Here is a 20,551-nt window from a genome sequence, read left to right as displayed (position 1 = left end):
TGAGAGGCATTGATCGTGTGGATAGTCAGAGGCATTTTCCCAGGGCTGAAATGCCTAGCACGAAAGGGCACAGTTTTAAGGTGCTTGGAAGTAGGTACAGAGGAGATGTCAGGGGTAAATTTTTTACACAGAGAGTGGCGAATGCGTGGAATGGGCTGCCGGCAATGGTGGTGGAGGCAGAAATGACAGGGTCTTTTAAGAGACTCCTGGATAGGTATATGGAGCTTTTAAAAAAAAAAAAAGAGTGCTCTGGGTAACCCTCGGTAATTTCTAATGTAAGGACATGTTCAGCACAGCTTTGTGCGCCGAACAGCCTGTATGGTGCTGTAGGTTTTCTACATTCCTGAACTCAATTAACCTGACATAATCACGGGACAATTTACAATGGATGATTAACCTACCTGGTCGCATCTTTAGACTGTGGAAGGAAACTGGAGGACCCCGGAGATAACTGGTGCATTCCATGGAGGATGTACAGAGACTCCTTACAGAACAGTGCCAGAATTGAACTGTGGACTGAGTGGCACATGTCACTTGGCAGTTTTAGGCTCCATATCCTTTCCTCTCCACCCAATTCTTGACTCTTGTCAGAGGAAATATTCTAGTCACATTTAACTTGTTCAGCTGTTAACACATTTCAATCTGATCTTCCAGAATCATTTTCCTTTTACTAACACCATTGAAGGATTCTCGCTCTACTGGAAGTAGAATTAAATGGTGGAAGCAAAATGATATTTGGAAGGTGAATTGTTAACCAACGTCTTTCCTCTGCAGTGGGCATGCAGCATATGGATCTGCTGTGAAGTTGATTCATAACAACACAGGTGTGGGTGCCACTTATTTTATGACATACCACACTGTGCTGAAAACATCTGCTGACTTCATTGATGCTGCAAAGATGGCTCGTGTTATTGGGCAAAACATAACTAAGTCCATGGGGATTTCAGAGAAAGGCTATCGAGTCTTTCCATACAGGTAACAAATTCATATTTCCAAACCGTTCTTGCCAATCTTAGAACCAAATTAGCGCAATAGATTCAAAGAGTAGTGCAAGGTTTCAACCCCGAGTGTCAACTGAGTTCCTCCAGCAGTTTGTTTTTGCAATGAATCTGGTCACCTTACATATTGAATTGGGAAGGTAGCTGAGCCCAACATGCTCACCTAGAGTATAATTTGAAGTGGTAGAGCTATGGGATCTCATGGTTGTAACGGTACAGATTACTTTCTGATAGCAATTTGAGCACAAGCTGAACAGAGTCAATGAAAATCAAAACGCTTTAAATTCTGGAAGTACTCACTGGATCAGATGGTATTTGTGGAGAGTGGTCATGGTTAATGGATAGCTGCTAACCCAGTGTACAGATTTTTCCAATAAATGAAGTAGAATGAAGTAGCAAGAGGCTTGTACGAGGGATAAGTGCTCACTAGACCAGTTAGACCCACGCACTGCCCCGCTACTGCTTGGTGCAATCAAATGGCTTCATTCCAGTACATCTACCTTATGATTAGTTTCACTGAAGTGATACAAAGGGCTCTATTTTCTTAATTTCAGAAAGTATTCATACAGAGAATGGAACTGTACAGCAGAGGAAGGGGTCCTTAGCCCACCATGTCTAACTTAATTATTCCAAATTAAACTATTCCTGCCTGCATATAATCCATTCCCTATCTGTTTAAATGGCTTAAATGTTGCTCTTGCACCCATCTAATCTTCTCCTTTCACATTCCTAACCACCTGCTGTCCAACTATACTATCCATGATTTGGTGTCCAATTCACCATGAGCTCCATGCACTTGGCTATACTGAGGGAGTCAGATACCTAGAGAGAAGTGGAAACCATGTGGTTGGTTTCTGGAGACTGTACACACACCATGACCAGGATTAGAATCCGATCTGGTGTTTGGAGTCCTTAGAGTTTTGTCTCTTAAGCTTGCATGTAGCCTGAAATGGCAGCATACAGTTTGAATTGCAAGTTTAAAAATCCAACATCGATCCTGCTGCAGTAAAAACAAGGCTGGAAACATTCTGCAGGTTCAGCAGTGTCTGGGAAGAGTTGATGTTTTGGGTCAAAACCTCCAACTGGGAGGGAGACTGACGAAACTTAAGCTGCAGGGAGGGGTGTCTCTGGGGTAAAACTACATGGATGAGCTGCATCAAAAGATTCTGATCAGTGAATGGAGCAGTTGTTTGTTATTTATACAGCATGGAACAGGCCCTTCCTACTTAATGAGCCACACCCTAGCCTAATTGCAGAACAATTTACAATGACCAATTAACTTGCCCATAGTCTTTGAAATGGAGCACACAAAGGAAACCCATGCATATCACTTGAAACTCCTTACAGATGGCGTAGGAATTGAACTACGAACTCAGACGTCCCAAGATGTAAGAGTGTTGCACCAACTGCTGTGCTACCGTGTAGTCATGTTAGTGAGATCATGAACAAAATGTAGGAAAACTTTAAAACTGCAGCAAATGTTTTCAGTAACCATATTTCTGATTGTTTTTGCAGTGTGTTCTATGTATTTTATGAACAGTATTTCACAATTGTGCACGACACAATTTTCAATCTCTGTGTGTCGCTGGCGGCAGTTTTTGTCGTGACTACGATCCTGCTGGGCTACGAGGTGTGGTCAGCAATGATGGTATGCATCACCATATCCATGATCATCACTAACATGTTTGGAGTTATGTGGCTCTGGAACATCAGCCTGAACGCAGTCTCACTTGTAAACTTGGTAATGGTAAGTGGACTCCTGACGTTGGATCAATATGGGCAGAAGTCTGCATGGACGTGGTTGGCTGAAGGGTCTGTCTGCTGTGTGGTACCCCTCTGGTGTGTAGCCACAATGTTGCACCACAACATAGATATGCAAACAGATCAAATTTACTGATCCCTTCCACATTTCATGCATAATCAAATGAAACACTGTCCATTTGTTGCCCTTTGAACCAGTTGCTGTGCTTGGTTCCTTCACCTCATTCCCCACAACTATAGTCTTGGGTAGAAACTTCCAGTTAATGTATTTGTCTCTGGCCTTAAGTCCTAGTCTTTTCACTGTTGTGGTCAGTAATGTTGCAGATGAGTACACAGCTAGATGTTTTAAAAGGGCAGAAATATTTCTCAAACTGATTGCCTTTGTTCCTTTCCTAGTGTTGTGGTATTTCAGTTGAGTTCTGCAGCCATATAGTTCGTGCCTTTTCTATCAGTATAAAGAAAACCAGAGCGGACCGTGCAGAGGAAGCCCTGGCAAATATGGGCAGCTCAGTAAGTAACCAAAGCATCAAATATCTTGCCTATTGGTAAAAAAAAAATCAAATTATTTGAAGCTTGTATTAAGGCAGCGCAGTAGCGTACCGGTTAGTGCGACACTATTACAGCTTGTGGCGTTGGAGTTTGCAGTTCAATCTGGTGTCCTCTTCCTGCCAATAGAATGCATGGATTTTTCCCCACAGTCCAAAGACCTATGGGGTAGGTAAATTAGTCATTGTAAATTAATCACACGATTAAGTTGGGGGTTACTGGGTGGCATGGCTCAAAGTGCTAAAAGGGTCTATTCCATGCTGTCTCAAAACAAAAATTAAAATTTAATTGAGCTAAAAAAAATTAAGATATAATAAAAATTGGAGAATCATTTCAAAAATGCATCTTTTGGAGGTTGCATCTTACATGGAATTTATTACTGTTTCCTCCACCTCCTAGGTATTCAGTGGCATCACGTTGACCAAATTTGGTGGGATTGTGGTCCTGGCATTTGCCAAATCCCAAATTTTCCAGGTCTTCTACTTCAGGATGTACTTGGCAATTGTTCTGTTGGGAGCAACTCATGGCCTTGTGTTCCTTCCAGTGTTGCTGAGTTATATCGGTAAGACTTCAAAAGATTTTATAAGAAGAAATCAGAATATGAAATACACTTTGACTGAAACTCTGTGTTTGCATGGCTCAGTATATTCAGCTTGTAGTGAGACTGGTATTGGTAACTCAATGGGCATTTGAACTGTAATTCAAAGCAGCTGGATATCACTTGCCCAGTGGATTAACTGGAACTGTTGTGGATGGCACAGCTGAGAGCTGTGGCCACAACTCTGCTGACCCAAATTCAGCCCTGACCTCCAGTGATGTCTGTGTAAAGTCTACATCTTCTATGACCCTGCATTTATCCCCATATCCTTGGACTTGGCTAATTGGCTGCTGTAAATTCCCCCTACTGCAGATGAGGGGCAAAATCTAGAAAGCTGTTAGGAATAAGGGAAAAAATTATTGGTGTAAATGAGTGCTTGGTGAAGATTCAAGTGACCACACTGACACCAGCTATGAACTTCTCAACCTTTGGATAAATTCACATGTGGATAACTTCAGACTTGCTTTGTAAATGATTGCAGTATGTAATCAGGAGAATATTTAGTAATTTCTTCTTGTGGTTTTGTTTAGGACCACCTATGAACAAAGGAAAAGTTTCAGTTCTACACAATCGCTACAAGGGTACAGAACGGGAAAGATTGTTGAAATAAACTCTGAGCAGCAGCAGCTTTTGAATAAGGACCTCAAATCCTGATGGATTCTGAACTTTGCAGTTTAATGCAGAATATCTTGGTCTTCTGAACTCAGGAAATTGTTTAGTTTGTCACTGCACAGACAACTATTTATTAATTCATGTTCCCGTATTTCCAGTTTTGCTGGCTGGTCATTATAATACAAGCTCTTCCAGTTGACAACTTTAAGTGAATGACACTGGAGAGTGGTACTAATGAATTTTAATATATGCCAAATTGTATAGCTAATTTTTATGATCTTTATTTAATAAAGTTAAACATTCAATAGTACACAGCCTACCCAAGCTCACACAGTCAAGCTTGTCAGAAGTGCTTGTTCTCCAAAAAGACTTTTGAAGTGGGCAATGTGTTCTTCACAATGTTCGCCTGAAACAAAGGAAATCAGTGCTACTAATTGTCCTCCCATTTGTAAAAGACCGACAGACAGTATTAAAATCATTTTAATGGGGTTGGGGGATAAAGAGAATAAACTGATTACAGCCACTGCTGCCCATTTCCCCCCATGCAAACATGAGGACTGTGTCTGGGCCTACTGCAGCCTTTCAACTTGGACGTCTACAACTTCAGGAAAGTTGATTTGTCTGTATCAGTTATCCATCTGTGCTATTGGCTGGTTTGTTTTCCTCTGGAAGTGGAAGACATCCCAGCCTGACTTGAATACACCTTACACTTCTGAATTATACAACTCCTGTATGTTGTCTAAGGAATCACAAGCCAGAATGCTGGAATTGTTTAATAAACAATTGCTGGGGGGACTTGGCATGTTTGAGCAACTTGTTGTTTGTTTTTTTTTTTTTGGAGGGAGGAAAGAGTAGACCTGTAACTATTCTGGCTTGAAACCCTGCTTCAGGATTTTGTTTCCCATAGCTATAAGATTCCCACTGCAATCTTGACCATACCTGTGACCACCATCTACTGTAAAAATGCCATTCCTTTACTTTGTCTCTATCACATCTGTTTCCAAAACATCCAATATCCTCCAAATGCACCCACATGTTCTCCATTTCCTGGATATCTGCACTCCTCCCATCTTCCCACTGCCTTAACAGGGTTAGAGTTCCTCTTGTCCTCACCAAGAGCCTCTGCATCCAACACATCATTGTCCACAACTTCCACCTTCATCAGGACCCTACCATCAAACACTTGCCTCTCCGGGAGGGATTTCTGCAGGTTTGCTCCTTCTGATTCCCTTGCCCATTCATCCCTTCTCACTAATCTCCTTCCTGGCACTTATCCCTGTAAGTGACAGAAGTGCTACACCTCTTCATTCAAGCCCCAAACAGTCCTTCCAAGTAAGGTAAACCTTCACTTGTGAATCTGTTTGAGTTGTCTATTTCACACAGTGTTCCCAATGCGACCTCCTCTACATTGGTCAGACCTGACATAGATTGGGGGACCACTTTGAACACCTCAGCTCCATCCACAAAGTGAAATTTCCCAGTGGCCTACCATTTCAATTTCCTACCCCTCCATTCCTGTTCTGAGATGTAGGTCCATACCCTCCTCTCCTGCTGTGAAGATTGGAGAAGCAACACATTTGGTTTGGGTAGCCTGCAACCTGATGGCACAAACATGGGTTTCTCCATATTCTGGTAAACGTTTTCCCCACCCCCTTCCCTCCTCATCTGCTTATCACCTCTCTCAGTGCCCCTTCTCCTTCCATGATCCACTCTGTTCATCCATCAGATTCCACCCCCTCCACCCTTGCCTTTTCCACTTAACCAGCTTTTTTCATCCCTCTCTTTTTGGGGCATTAAATAATATAAGTTTTAAGAAATCATCAGTCATGAATGGTGGAAGAACTAGAATGGGTCAAGTACCTTATGTTCTAGATGTGCCCACAGTATGCTCTAATTCCATAGGTCAATAGCACAGCTCAGCTTGGAGGCCCTTTGGCCTTATTTTAGCATTCCTCTGTACTATACAATACAGCCACCCACTGGAGAAAATCCCAATTAATTGAAAATAACTGCTGTAAGTTTAAAACAAAGTGCTGGAACTACGCAACTGATCAGGCTTCAGCTGTGGCGAGAGAAACTGTTAGTATTTCAGGCCATCAGAACCTGACCACCTGGGTATTTCCAGCACTTGGTTAGAGATTAAAGTCCCCTTCTTTTAGTATGACCACACCACCTCCTGGAAGCACGTACAGCTGGTGCTCACCTGGGGTAAAGTGTGAACTTCCACGTAACCTTTGATTCCTCTGCTCAAAGAACCTGAAGGTGGTGTAGAACACCAGTTCATCTCCGGTCTGCTTGGCTGCATCCAGGAACTTGCGTGCTGAGATGTTGTCATGGCTGCCAACGCTGCGAATAAATCTGAGCGCCCCCAGAACTTGATGTTTGGAGAGCAACACTTCCACGATTTCATCGTTGGCTGTGGAGAGCCGCTGCAAAAAATGAAAGCAGAGTCAGTCACACTTCAATGTACTTCCAGCTTGCTGCCTTAACTTCTACATTAAGAGTTATTGCTTTTAAAAATCTATGTGATATCATGAACACCTGTTTCCAGGTCCTAGAAGATCCTACCACAACTTAATGGCCAACAGCCTATAAACTCGAGAGTCTGAGCTTTACAACACTGAACAAATCAGGGACTGTCAATGGTCCTGCCAGCGGTAGTTACTGTTCCTGCCCAGCAGTCAAGCTGTCTGTCGGGGGAATATCACACTAGTGATTGGTTTCATTATGGATTTAAATCCCACAGAGGTGAATTCAGTCTCAAGGAGTGCTGCTTTGTCAATGTTCATTGGTGGTGAAGGTCTGCTCAAGAACAGCCCCTTCAGCCCATGATGTGTTAAACTAACTAAACCAGGACTACCTGGCTACACAATGTTCCTATCCTTCCATTCACTGCAGGTTCACGTGCCCATCTTACAGCCTCTTAAATTTGATAGTAACCCCACTCTGCATTTAATGCACACTGTTTGACAATTTCCACCCTGGGGAATAAATACTGCCCATCTATCTATGCCTCTTAATTTCATAAACTTCTTTCAGGTCTTTCCTCATCCTCCATTGCTTTGGGGAAAACAGACCCAGCCTCTCCATTCTCTCCTTATAACAAGTCCTCCAGAACTGGTAACATCCTTGTGCATCATTTCTGCACCTTCTCTCGGATTGATGACATGCTTTTTTATAGCACGGTGACCAGAACAGTACACACACTGAAGATTTATGTTGCTCATCAAGGGTTTAGAAACCTCCGAAACAACTCGCCTACCTTCAGCATATCCAGGGACAACTGATGTGCAGGGGTGTAAGTGCTCTCCAAAGACAGGAGTAGACAGGCCTGAAAAACAAAGTATTTTTTGTCATGTACTGTACCAGTACAGAGGAGGTTTACCAGGATGCTGCCTGGATTACAGAACATATGAGGATAGGGCTTTTCTCTTTCAGGTGAAGAAGGATGAACAGTGACTTGATAGGTGTATATAAGCTGTAGCTAGTGGACAACCAGTGTGTTTTTTTTTTTGCTGGGTAACAACAACTAATATGAGAGGGCATAATTTTAAGGTGATTGAAGGAAAGTACAGGCAGGATATTGAGGTTTTTTTTTAAAAAAAGAGTGGCGGGTGTGTGGAACATGCTGCCAGTATTAGTCATTGAGGCAAATACATTAGGGGCATTTAACAGTCTCTTAGATGGCCATCCATGTGTTTATGTGGGGGAGAAAGGTTAGATTGATCTTGGAGTAGCTTAAAAGGTCGATACAACATTGTGGGCTGAGGGGTCTGTACTGGGCTGTACTGTTCTATGCACTACCACAAAACACCAAATTTCACAACATGCATCAGTGATAATAAACTTGTGATTCTGACTAAGGCTACATACAGCAGGGACAGGGCATTTGCAATAAAGGGCGGGGTGCTAAAAAATATTGGATACCCAAGTCCCTCTGTTTAAGATGTTAGATCCATGATAATGTCAACTCAGTGGCAACACTAATAGAGAGAGTGATGAAGGTATGTGGCATGTTTACCCTCAGAGCTGAAGGCATAGAATGGAAAAGTTGGAACATAATGCTGAAACTTTACAAGCCATGTGTTAGATCACATGGACTAAATGCGCGCATTGATTAGAGGACTTTAGTTATGAGGAGAGATTGGATAGGCTGGGCTTGTTATCCCTGGAGCAAAGGAGGCTGGGATGTGACCCAGTGGGAGGTATGTGTGGGTGATGGGCAGATGACTGTGTGTGTGTGTGTGTGTGTGTGTGTGTGGGTGGGAGGGGGGAGACAACTTGGTATATCAGGGTGAAAGAGCAAGGGCCAGTGAGGTATTCAGGGGCACATGAGCTAAGTAAAATCAGAACTTGGCCTTGGTCAACAGAGAATTATGTAGTCTTTATCTTGCTATAGTACTGTTTGTGGGTGCCTGGACACAATCAGGTTGAGGATTTCAATGTTACAACAGTGTTGAAAAAGCTCCAGTGCAAACAGATGCAAAACTACCACCACTTTTACTTCAATCTTTGTGAAACATGGTGCAGTCAAAACTCGACCTTACAACATACAAAAACAGAAAATTATTGTAATTTAATCAATTGATGATTCATCTTCAGTTGGATGAACTGGATAACTCACCAGAGGCTTAGAATCACTGAGCACGTGATACTGTAGAAACTGATGCAGCATGTAGAACAGGCTGTGCTGGACAAGGGTTTTTATCACTAATTCATACAGGTAATGCTGCAATTAATAGAAAGTTTTAAAGTAAGCAAAGCACCCAAGTGCAAAATCATCAAGAGTTTTTCCACTAAAGGAACAGTTACCTGGACTGTGATCTGGTATTGATTGAGAGACCGGATGTATTCCATCAAAACTGCACTAATAAACTTGTGGGGAAGGTCCTGCTAAAATTCACAAGGTTAAGCAGTGTCAGAACACAAGTAATGCAATGAAACCATTAGGTGCAACACCGTGGATCTTTGCTAACATGATGAATCTGACCAGCAGCAACTCCAGGATTACAATCTGATAAAAACTGAAGCTGAGTTATAAAAGGTGGATTGGCCCAGATTTTATGATACTGAGCAAGATTATTGAAGCTTTATAAGGCATTAGTCAGACTTCATGGAGTACTGTGAGCAGTTTTGAACATTAGAAAGTTTTTGACAAGAGAGCTTGTCAAATTCCTATTCACATAGTGTGTTGAAAATATAGAGTATAGATCTGTGGCATGTGACCAAGTGGTTAAGGCATCGGTCTAGTGATCTGAAGGTCGCTAGTTCGAGCCTCAGCTGAAGCAGCGTGTTGTGTCCTTGAGCAAGGCACTTAACCACACATTGCTCTGTGACAACACCAGTGCCAAGCTGTATCGGCCCTACTGCCCTTCCCTTGGACAATATCGGTGGCGTGGAGAGGGGAGACTTGCAGCATGGGCAACTGCTCATCTTCCATACAACCTTGCCCAGGCCTGCGCCCTGGAAACCCTCCAAGGCGCAAATCCATGGTCTCACGAGACTAACGGATGCCTATATTAGATTTGAAAGTCTCTCAGGTACTACTCTCAACTATACAAATAGGTAATTTTTTTTCATGTGTCCACAACTTGCTGTATAAAGAAATGCTTCCTGATGTTGGTTTAAAATCTCTCTTTAACCAGTGACCACCCAAGGCCCCATGTCCTTGTTGATGGATTAATTTTGAAGTAGCAGCTGGCATCTTTCAATCTTTCTTCATAGTTCAAACTCTACAGACCTGTAGACCTTTCTCTGAACTTTCTCCAGTGCCTTCACATCCCTCGCAGAATATGGAGATCAAAACTGCACACTGTACTCAAGCCGTGGCCTCACGAGCACATTATACAGCTCAAGAAGAACATCTCGAGACTTGAACTCCACTGAGCACATTATATAGCCCAACATTCTACTGGCCTTCCCAATCGCTTCTGTGCATTGTCTAGGTGTTTGTTGATAGTGATGAGTCTACCCGGACATATAGTGCACTTTCTAACTCGAGGCCCCACTGTATATTTATATCTAATATTTCTACTTCCTATATGTAATATTTTATACTTACTTGAATTAAATTTCATCTATTTATCTGCCCACATCTGGATTTTGTTTAGATCTAACTGTACTGATTCTGCTGCCTAAATGTTATCAGCATCTCCCCCTAATTTTGTGTCATCTGCAAACTTTACTAGTTTATTAGTTATGTGCTTATCCAAATCATTAATGTAAATTAGAAACAGTAGGAGCCCCGAAATGGATCCCTACAGAACCCCACTTTAAACATCTTTTCGGTGTGAAAACAATCCTTTCACCATAACTCGTTTTCTGTTTCTGAGCCAACTCTGCACACCTTACCCTGAATGTCAATTTGATTATTAACCTCCTGGGGGGTATCTTGTCCATTATCTAAAAAGAGATGTGCTGACATTGTAGAGGGTCCAAAGGAAGCAAGAATTATTCTGTGAATTGAAGGATTAATGTATAAGAAGCATTTCATAGCTCTGGGCCTATACTTGCTGGAGTTTAGTGAGTAACATGGGGAACTCGCTGAAAGCTCTCGATGTGGAAAGGCCTGGATAGAATGGATGTGGAGAGGATGCTTCCTATACCGGGGGAATCTTGGACCACAGGTCACAGCCTCAGAATAGAGGCATGTACAGTTAGAACGCAGGAGGGTGAGGAGGAATTTCTTTAGTCAGAAAGAGGTGATTCTGTGGAATTCACTGTCACAGACAGCCATGGAGGCCAAGTCATTGGGTATATTTAAAGTGGAGGTTGATAGGCTCTGGATTAATCAGGGAGACAGCAGAGAAATGGGATGAGAGGACTAATAAATTAGCCATCATGGAGTGGTGGTGCAGACTCGATAGACTAACACAGTACTGCTCTTGGGTTTTATGGTCTTATGGTGTTTGGTAACATTGATTTCCACAGGGAACGAGTTACAGAACAGGTTCTGAAACTGTGGTCTATGATCCCCATGGGGTGTAGAGAGATTCAGGGAGGGTTAGTGGGACAGTGAGGGGAATAAAGTGGGACCTGTACGGGATGAACATAGGAATGTCTTATGGCCTTACTATTGCGGTGTAAATGAGACAGCAATTTCTAGTATCCACAGACTGCATTTATACACTCAGAAGTAACTTTATTAGGGACACCTGCTCATTAATCCAATTATCTTATTAGCCAACCGTATATATGGCAGCAACTCAATGCACAAAAGCATGGTCAAGAGGTTCAATTGTTGTTCAGGCCAAACATCAAAATGGGGAAGAAATGTGATCTAAGTGACTTTGACTGTCAAATGATTGTCGGTATCAGACTGAGTATCACAAAAACTGCTAAACCCCTGGGATTTTCATGCACAAGTCTCTAGAGTTTATAGAGAATGGTGCAAAAAGCAAAACATTGTTCTGTGGGTGAAAAAGCCTTGTTAATGAGAGGAACCTTGGTGATGGGCTGCTTACAAAACTTGTAAATATACCTCTTTTGAATTACTCTCATTGTAATCTGCAGCCTGTAATTTCCCTTTAAGCAATGTATTTTTAAACTGTATTAATGACCTAGGAATTTTGCAATCTTCTGAAGTACTCAGCAGATTTAACTTTCAGGCATGCAAGTACAGCCTCTTTAACTCAAAGGTGCATTGCAATAGCCAGAAGACAGGATGGAGGGGAGGACTTCAAGCCAGGCTGAAACTCAGAAGAATGAGACTCCCTACAGATCTCATCTTGTTCTCCAGTGATTGTACATTTGCTAACATGACTGGGAACCCAAGCACAAGATTGCTGTAATAGAGGGAAATGAGGAATTGCTGTGTTCTTTGTTTCATGGAGTCATGGCTCACTCCGGACACGCCAGATGCATTGGTAAGACCGAAAGACACAGGGTAGACTTAACTGCTGATTCAGAGAAGGCAAAAGGTTGAGGTCTGTGTTTAATGATTAACTCCAGTGCTCAGACGTGGTGCTTTTGTTGTAACATAGAAAACCTACAGCACAATGCAGGCCCTTTGGCCCACAATGCTGTGCCGAACATGTACTTACTTTAGAAATTATCTAGGGTTACCCACAGCCCTCTGTTTTTCTAATGTCCATGTACCTATCCAGGAGTCTCTTAAAAGACCCTATCATATCTGCCTCCACCACTGTCGCTGGCAGCCTATTCCATGCACTCACCACTCTGCGTAAATAACACCCCTAACATCTCCTCTGTACCTACTTCCAAGCACCTTAAAACTGTGCCCTCTTGTGTCATACTCTTGTTCCTCTTGGAGCATCTAGCAATTAAGTGCCAATCATTCTACCTAACCAAGAGAGTTCTCCATGATTCTAACTGCAGTTTCGATAATGCCAAAAGTTGATATAAATCAGGCACCTGAGATACTGAATGTCGCCATCACCATACAAGAAACAGTCCACCCAGACATATTTCAAATCATAGTTGGGGGCTTCAAACAGGCTTGTTTGAAGACGTCCCTGGCCAATTATCAGCATATAACCTGCAGCACCAGGGGTCCCTAACACACCAGACCACTACTATACTACGATAAGGAATGTCTATCATTCCATGCCCGGACTGCATTTTGTCCTTCTATCTGCATAAAGGCAGAGGCTGGAGCAAGGCTCCAGAGGCAAGGACAATAAAGAGATGGTTGTGGGGGGCAGAGGAGCAGCTACAGGACTGCTTTGAGTTCGCAGACTGGGTCGTATTCAAGGACTCAGAGAATCTGACTGAATACACCACACTTGTCACAGACTTGGAGTGTGTACCCAGAAGATCAGTCAAAGATCCACAATCTGCTGAGGGCCAGATCAGTGGCATTCAGGTCTGTCTGGCAACCAAGTAACGTACAAGAGGTGCAGGTAGGACGAGACCAAACTTGAATCACCAAAGGATGCTCGACAGCTGTGGTAGGGGATGAATTCTATTACTTCTGATAAAGTGAATCCAAGTGACATAGGTAACAACGAGGCATGGCTCTCAGATGAGTTCAAAGTCTTCTATGCTTGCTTTGACTGTCAAAACATAGAGGAACCTTCACAAACTCCTACAGCCCCCGATGAAACTGTGATTTCAGTCTCTGAGGCCAACATGAGAGCATCCTTCAGGAGGGTGAACACACGGAAAGCATCCAGCCCACAAGGGGTACCTGGCTGAGTACCAAAGATATGTACTGATCAACTGCTGGAGTATTCACCAATATCTTTATCCAGACTGCTGAGGTACCCACCTCCTTCAAACAGGCTTCAATTATAGCGGCGCCTAAGAAGAACGTGCTAACCTGTCTCAATGACTATTGTCCAGTAGCACTTACATCCACTGTGGAGTGCTTTTGAGAGGTTGGTGATAAAACATATCAACCCCTGCCTGAGAAGTGACTTGGATCCACTCCAATTTACCACAGCTGATGCCATTTCATTGGCTCTTCACTCAACCCTGGAATAGCTGGACAGCAAAGATGCATATATCAGGATGCTCTTTATCAACTACAAATCGGCATTCAATATTATCATCCCTTCAAAACTAATCAATAAGCTTCAAGACCTTAACCTCAATATCTCCTTGTGCAATTGGATCCTCAATTTCGTTACTTGCAGATCCCCGTCAATTCAGATTACTGACAACATCTCTTCCACAATCTCCATCAGCACAAGTGCACCACAAGGCTGTGTGCTTAGCCCCCTGCCCCCTGCTCCTCCTGCTTTACACCTTTGGCTGAATGGCTAAACACAGGTCCAAAACCATATTCAAGTTTGCTGATAACACCACTGACATACACTGAATCAAAGGTGATGATGAATCAGCATACAGGAGGGAGATTGAAAGTCTGGCTGAGTGGTGCCCTAACAACAACCTCTTAGTCAATGTCAGCAAGACCAAGGAGCTGATTATTATCTTCAGGAGAAGAAAACCAGAGGACCATGAGCCAGTGCTCATTGGAGGATCAGAACAAGGTGTCAGCAACTTTAAATTCCTCTGTGTTATCTTTTCAGAAGACCTGTCCTGGGCCTAGCACACAAGTGCAATTACGAAGAAAGCACAGCAGGGCCCCAACTTCCTTGGTAGTTTGCGGAGATTCTGAATGACATCTAAAACTTTGACAAACTTCTACAAATCTGAGGTGGAGAGTATATTGATTGGCTGCATCACAACCTATGGAAACACCCATGCCCTTAAACGTTAATTCCTACAAAAAGTATTGGATACGGCCCAATCTAATCACCAGTAAAACCCTCCCCCCACCACCGAGCACACCTCCATGAAATACTGTCGCAAGAAAGCAACATCCATCGTTGGGGATCCCCACGACCTGAGACATGCCATCAGAAAGGTGATACAGGTACCTAAGGGCTCACACCACCAAGTTCAGGGATAGTTACCACTCTCCACCATCAGGCTCTTGAACTGTAGAGGATAACTTCACTCAACTTTATTTGCCCAAATTATTGAAGTGTTCCCACAAGCTATGGACTCCACTTTCAAGGAGTTCTCAATATTTATTGTTTATTTACTTATTATTATTTCTTTAATTTTGTATTTGCAGAGTTTTTTGCACTCTACACTCTGGTTGCACTCAGGTTCGGCAGTTTTTCGTTGATTCTGTTACGGTTATTCTATAGACTTATTGATAATGCCCACAAGAAAATAACCCAAGGGTTGTATATGATGACATATCTACTTTGAACTCTATACCTGCTCAGCCCACTATTCTACTTCTGTACACCCGTAACGGTTATGGCCAAGCACAGCTCAAATGCCATCTATAAAAATTGTTGATGACCCAATTTGTTGGCAGAATTTCAAATGGTGACAAGGGGTTGTTCAGGAGTGAGGCAGATCAGCTGGTTCAGTGGTGTAACAATAACCTTGCACTCAACATCAGTAAGACAAAGGAATTGTTTGTGGACTTCAGGAAGGGGAAGTCGAGGGAACACACCTAGTCCTCATCAAGTTTTAAGTTCCTGGGTGTCAACCTCTCTAAAAATCTATCCTGGGCCCAACATTTTGTTGCAATTACAAAGAAGGCTCGACAGCATCTATATTTCATCAGGAGTTTTAAGACACTTGGTATGACACCAAAGACTCTTGCAAATTTCCACAGATATACCATGGAGAGCATTTTAACTGGCTGTATCACCATCTGATATGGAGGCGCCACGGCACAGGATCAAGAAAAAGCTGCAGAAATTTGTAAACTCAGCCAACTCCATAATGGGCATTAGTCTTCCCAGCGCTGGGGACATTTTCAATAGAGGATGCCTTAAAAAGGCAGCATTGTCATTAAGGACTCCATCACCCAGGACGTGCCCTTTTCTCATTGCTACTATCAAGGAGGTGGTACAGAAGCTCGAAGACACATACTCAACGCTTTAGGAGCAGCTTCTTCCCTTCTACTATTAGATTTCCGAATCGACAATGAACCCATGAACACTACCTCAATCCTTTTTTTGCCCTCTTTTTGCACTACTTATTCAATTTAATTTTTTTAATACAGTGGATTCCGATTAATGTGGAGACATTGGGACCAGTACATTTTGGCCCAATTAAGTGTCTGCCCTAATTAGCTGAAGTTTCATGGAAATTGTTAAAAAGCATTATAAAAAGACAAACTACCATTTAAATACATTTAATTATGTATTTAAATGAAAGCCAAACAAAGTAGAACACTATCAATACTATACAGCACTACAGAACTGTGTATTCATTCCTAATAGTCATCGACAGAGGAATTAATCCAGAGTATGCTGCCATTTTCTTTTGATTGACTGTAGATAAACAAAATCAGTGCAGACACCTAGTGTAAATAATGGACTGCCTTCATAGATTCCTTTTGACGATTGCACCTTCCAAATCCTTATCATCATTGTAACATTCAAGATGATTGTTGATAATCTTTTAATACTTCGAGGTTCCTAACTTGTTGAATAGTGAAATTGTTTCATTTTCCCTCCTGGCCGTTTCTGGCATCAAGTCTGAATGCTTGAAGATGTAGTAAGCAAAACAGTTCTGAATTTTCTTCCTGCTTATTTCTCACCAATTATCTAACACAAAGAACAATGCTTTTTGAACACAGATATAACTGACACTATTTAAAAATTGTTGGCTCTAAGCACTGTGTAGCAGACACCACACAAGGACACGTGACTGACACCAAGTAGAAATTGTTCAGCAATAGCCTCCTGTCCCAATTAAGCAGAATAATGTTCCAAATAAATGAAGGGAATCCTAGCTATTTTCATAATTAGTTTTTGCCCAAATAAGTGGCTGTCCCGATTATCCAATAGTCCAATTAACCAGAATCCAATGTATATTTCTTATTAAAATTTATAGTTCTTCTTTGTTATCATGTATTGCAATGTACTGCTGCCACAAAACAAATTTCATAACGTATGCCAGTGATATTAAATCTAATTCACATCTTCTTGTAGCTCTTTCCACATATCCATCACACTGTCAGAAAATTGTCTTTCAGCTCCCCTTTAAATCTCACCCTTCATCTTAAATTTCTGCCTTCTAGTTTCAGGCTTCCCTACCCTGGGGGAAAAGGACCATGACCTTCCACTTTATCCGTCATGTGTCTTTAAACCTCTGTAACATCACCTATCAGCCTACTACACTTCAAGAGAAAAGCACTATTCAGTCAGTCTCTACTTATAACTCCAACCCTCCATCCTGGTAACATCCTCATGAATCTTTGCTGCACCCTCACCAGTTTAATGACATACTTCCACGTGGCCTCTGCTTCCTTCGATTTTACCAGTTGATCCTTTTTCCAGAATCCAGTGGTTCCCATTGAGTCAACGAGCTACACAGCACAGGAACAGGCTCTTTGGCCCAACTCATCCATGCTGACCAAGTTGGCCAACCAGTCCTGCTTACCTTTTTCTCAGTGAACACAGATAGGACGTGGGTGTACATGTCTGACTGGTCAATAACAGCTTGCGTTCGCACTGGCCTCTTCTGGGCAGAACTGCTGCGGCCAGCTCCCGACTCCATGGTCTACACAGAAGAAGAACAGCCAGTTACTGCCATGGAGCTGGTAAAATTCACACTCACTCCCTCCAGCTTGGCTTAGTGTGGGAATGAACATTTGTATTCCAGGGCTTTTAGTCTGTCTTTAATTCATTAAGCCCGTTTTAAAATATCTCTGCCATGCTGACTTCAAAATCCTGAAAGATACAGAATGTATTATAAAGCAACTTTGAAAGCTGTTGATGAATAATAAGGAAAGGGATTCTGTTTATCACCTATGATTTAAATCCTTCCATTTCAGCTCTAATTATTGAGGCACATACAATAGTAACATTTAAGAAGCACATGGAGGGGCTGAGTATGAGACTAACTGGGTGAGCACCGTGGTTACTGTGGACTGGTTGAACTGAAGGACCTGTATCCATGGTGTATTGCTCTATGAGAGTACACACAGGACAGACATGGGGCCTTTTCAAAGGCATTGGGTCATGAATCTAAACTGAAGGGGAGGGGGTTTGTCCCTGTGTTCTGAGACAAACAATGTAAATATAACTGATCTGAATGATGATACAGAGGGATCCTGGGATGCAAGGTCACAGCTCCCTGAAAGCGGCCGTTCAGGTCGACAGGATGATAGATAGAGGCATACTACATGCTTTCCTGCATTGGTCAGAACATTGAGTGCAAAAGTCAGCAAGTCATGTTGCAGCTGTATAAAACTTTGATCAGGCTGCATTTGGAGTATTGTGTTTCACTTCTAGGGTCACCCCATAATAGGAAATGTATGGAGTCTTTGGAGAGGTTCTCCAGGATACTGCTGGATTAGAGGGCATGTGCTACAAGGAGAAGTTGGACAAACGAGTGAGGTTCTCTCCAGAGCAGCAATGGATGATGGCAGGTGTACTACAAGTTTATAAACTCATGACAGACATAGATAGGGTGGACAGTTTGAATCTTTTCTCCAGGGTAGAAATATCAAATACCAGAGTAAAGACTTTTAAGGAGTAAGGAACATTTGCGTATGTGCAGGGCAAGTTTTTATTACACAGAGTGGTAGTTGCCTAGAATGGGCTTCCAGAGGTATTGGTGGTGCAGGAAGCAAACAGAGGCATTTCAGAAGCTGTTAGACATATGCATATGCAGAGATGGGAGGTACCTGGATCATATGCAGGCAGAATAGTTTTAATTTGGTATCATGGTGTATAGATGGTGTAAATCCACAGACTTGTCCTGTGCTAAGTTAAGAATTAACAATAGTACAGATAGTACCAGTTGTTCAGCCACAATGTTATGCTGACATTTTAACATACTCCAAGATCATTCTAATACTGTACTTCCTTCCTACATAGCCCTTCATTTTTCTTTTATCCATGTGCTCATCTAAGAGTCTCTTAAAAATTCCTGATGTATCTGTCGCTGTCACCAACCCTTGCACATTACCTTTACACCAACTTTTCCACACACCTCCTACTGTGTAAAAACTACCACTGACATCCCCCTTATACTATCCACCAATTTTACCTTAAAATTATGCCCTCTTGTATTCACCATTTCCACCCTGGGATAAAGATGCTGGCTGTCTATTCTACTAATACTTCTTATCATTGTATACATCTGTCAAGTCACCTCTCACACTCTTTTACTGCAAACAGAAAAACCCTAGCTCACTCAACCTTTCGTCAAAAGACATGCTCTCTAATCCAGACAGTATCCTGGTAAAACTCCTCTACACCCTCTCTAAAACTCCAAGTCAATACTCCAAGTCAAGTCAAGTCAAGTCAAGTCGCTTTTTACTGTCATTTTGACCATAAACTGCTGGTACACAGTAAAAACAAAACAACATTCCTCCAAGACCATGGTGCTACATGAAACAACACAAAACTACACTAGACTATGTGAGACAACACAAGGCTACACTAGACTACTTAAAACAACACAAAAACTACACTAGACTACAGACCTACACAGGACTACATGAAGTGCACAAAACAGTGCAGGGCAGTACAATAATTAATAAATTAATAAATAAATAATAAACAAGACAATAGGCAGAGTAGAGGCATCATCTTATACACTTCTATCAGGTCACCTCTTATCCTCCGTCACTCCAAGGAAAAAAGGCCAAGTTCACTCAACCTATTCTCATTAGGCAACATCCTTGTAAATCTCCTTTGCACGCTTTCTATGGTTTCCACATCCTTCCTATAGCGAGGTGACCAGAACTGAGCACAGTACTCCAAGTGGGGTCTGACCAGGGTCTTATATAGCTGCAACATTACCTCTCAGTTCCTAAACTCAATCCCCCGACTGCTGAAGGCCAATGCACCGTATGCTTTCTTAACCACAGTGTCAAACTGCGTAGCAGCTTTGAGTGTCCTATAGGCTCAGACCCCAAGATCCCTCTGATCCTCCACACTGCCAAGAGTCTTGCCATTAATACTATATTCTGTCATCATACTTGACCTACCAAAATGAACCACCTCACACTTATTTGGATTGAACTCCATCTGCCACTTCTCAGCCCAGTTTTGCATCCTATCAATGTCCCGCTGTAACCTCTGACAGCCCTCCACACTAGTCCAACACCTCCAACCTTTGTGTCAACAGCAAATTTACTAACCCATCCCTCCACTTCCCCATCCAGGTCATTTATAAAAATCATGAGGAGTATGGATCCCAGAACAGATCCCTGAGGCACACCACTGGTCACTGACCTCCATGCAGAATATGACCCATCTACAACCACTCTTTGCCTTCTGTAGGCAAGCCAGTTCTGGATCCACAAAGCTATGTCCCCTTGGATCCCATGCCTCCTTACTTTCTCAATAAGCCTTCCAATGGGTACCTTGTCAAATGCCTTGCTAAAATCCATATACACTACATTTACTTCTCTACCTTCATCAATGTGTTTAGTTACATCCCCAAAAAATTCAATCAGGCTCGTAAGGCACAACCTGCCTTTCTCAAAGCCATGCTGACTATTCCAAATCATATTATGCCTTTCCAAATGTTCATAAATCCTGCCTCTCAGGATCTTCTCCATCAACTTACCAATCACTGAAGT

General features: G+C 42.4%; 3 protein-coding genes across 6 annotated transcripts in view; 2 read left to right on the top strand and 1 right to left on the bottom strand.

Moving 5' to 3' along the window:
- The window catches only part of npc1 (Niemann-Pick disease, type C1), a 40,676-nt gene extending 35,352 nt beyond the window's left edge, over positions 1-5,324 (top strand). The window contains exons 21-25 of the mRNA XM_072257320.1: positions 775-975; positions 2,514-2,745; positions 3,156-3,269; positions 3,705-3,867; positions 4,434-5,324. Of these exons, the coding sequence (XP_072113421.1) occupies positions 775-975; positions 2,514-2,745; positions 3,156-3,269; positions 3,705-3,867; positions 4,434-4,513 (790 nt within the window). The 3' untranslated portion in view covers positions 4,514-5,324. The remainder of the gene's footprint in view (positions 1-774; positions 976-2,513; positions 2,746-3,155; positions 3,270-3,704; positions 3,868-4,433) is intronic.
- LOC140197410 (uncharacterized) overlaps positions 1-20,551 on the top strand; it is a 305,553-nt gene that overhangs the window by 160,057 nt on the left and 124,945 nt on the right. The gene's annotated exons all lie outside the window — the stretch shown is intronic.
- The window catches only part of rmc1 (regulator of MON1-CCZ1), a 60,103-nt gene continuing 44,178 nt past the window's right edge, over positions 4,627-20,551 (bottom strand). Inside the window, exons 15-20 of one of the 4 annotated variants that reach the window (XM_072257337.1) lie at positions 17,395-17,514; positions 9,328-9,405; positions 9,140-9,244; positions 7,778-7,846; positions 6,719-6,944; positions 4,628-4,921 (exon numbers count right to left, since the gene is read on the bottom strand). In XM_072257337.1, the coding sequence (XP_072113438.1) occupies positions 4,842-4,921; positions 6,719-6,944; positions 7,778-7,846; positions 9,140-9,244; positions 9,328-9,405; positions 17,395-17,514 (678 nt within the window). In that variant the 3' untranslated portion in view covers positions 4,628-4,841. Of the gene's footprint in view, positions 4,922-6,718; positions 6,945-7,777; positions 7,847-9,139; positions 9,245-9,327; positions 9,409-17,394; positions 17,515-20,551 lie in introns of all 4 variants that reach the window. The other 3 variants (XM_072257329.1, XM_072257344.1, XM_072257350.1) reach the window with 3 other exon arrangements.

Source organism: Mobula birostris, chromosome 1 (genome assembly GCF_030028105.1).
Source record: "Mobula birostris isolate sMobBir1 chromosome 1, sMobBir1.hap1, whole genome shotgun sequence".
Taxonomy (NCBI): domain Eukaryota; kingdom Metazoa; phylum Chordata; class Chondrichthyes; order Myliobatiformes; family Myliobatidae; genus Mobula; species Mobula birostris.
Note: the sequence above shows the minus strand (reverse complement) of the source record. Positions and strands in the feature narration are given on the sequence as shown.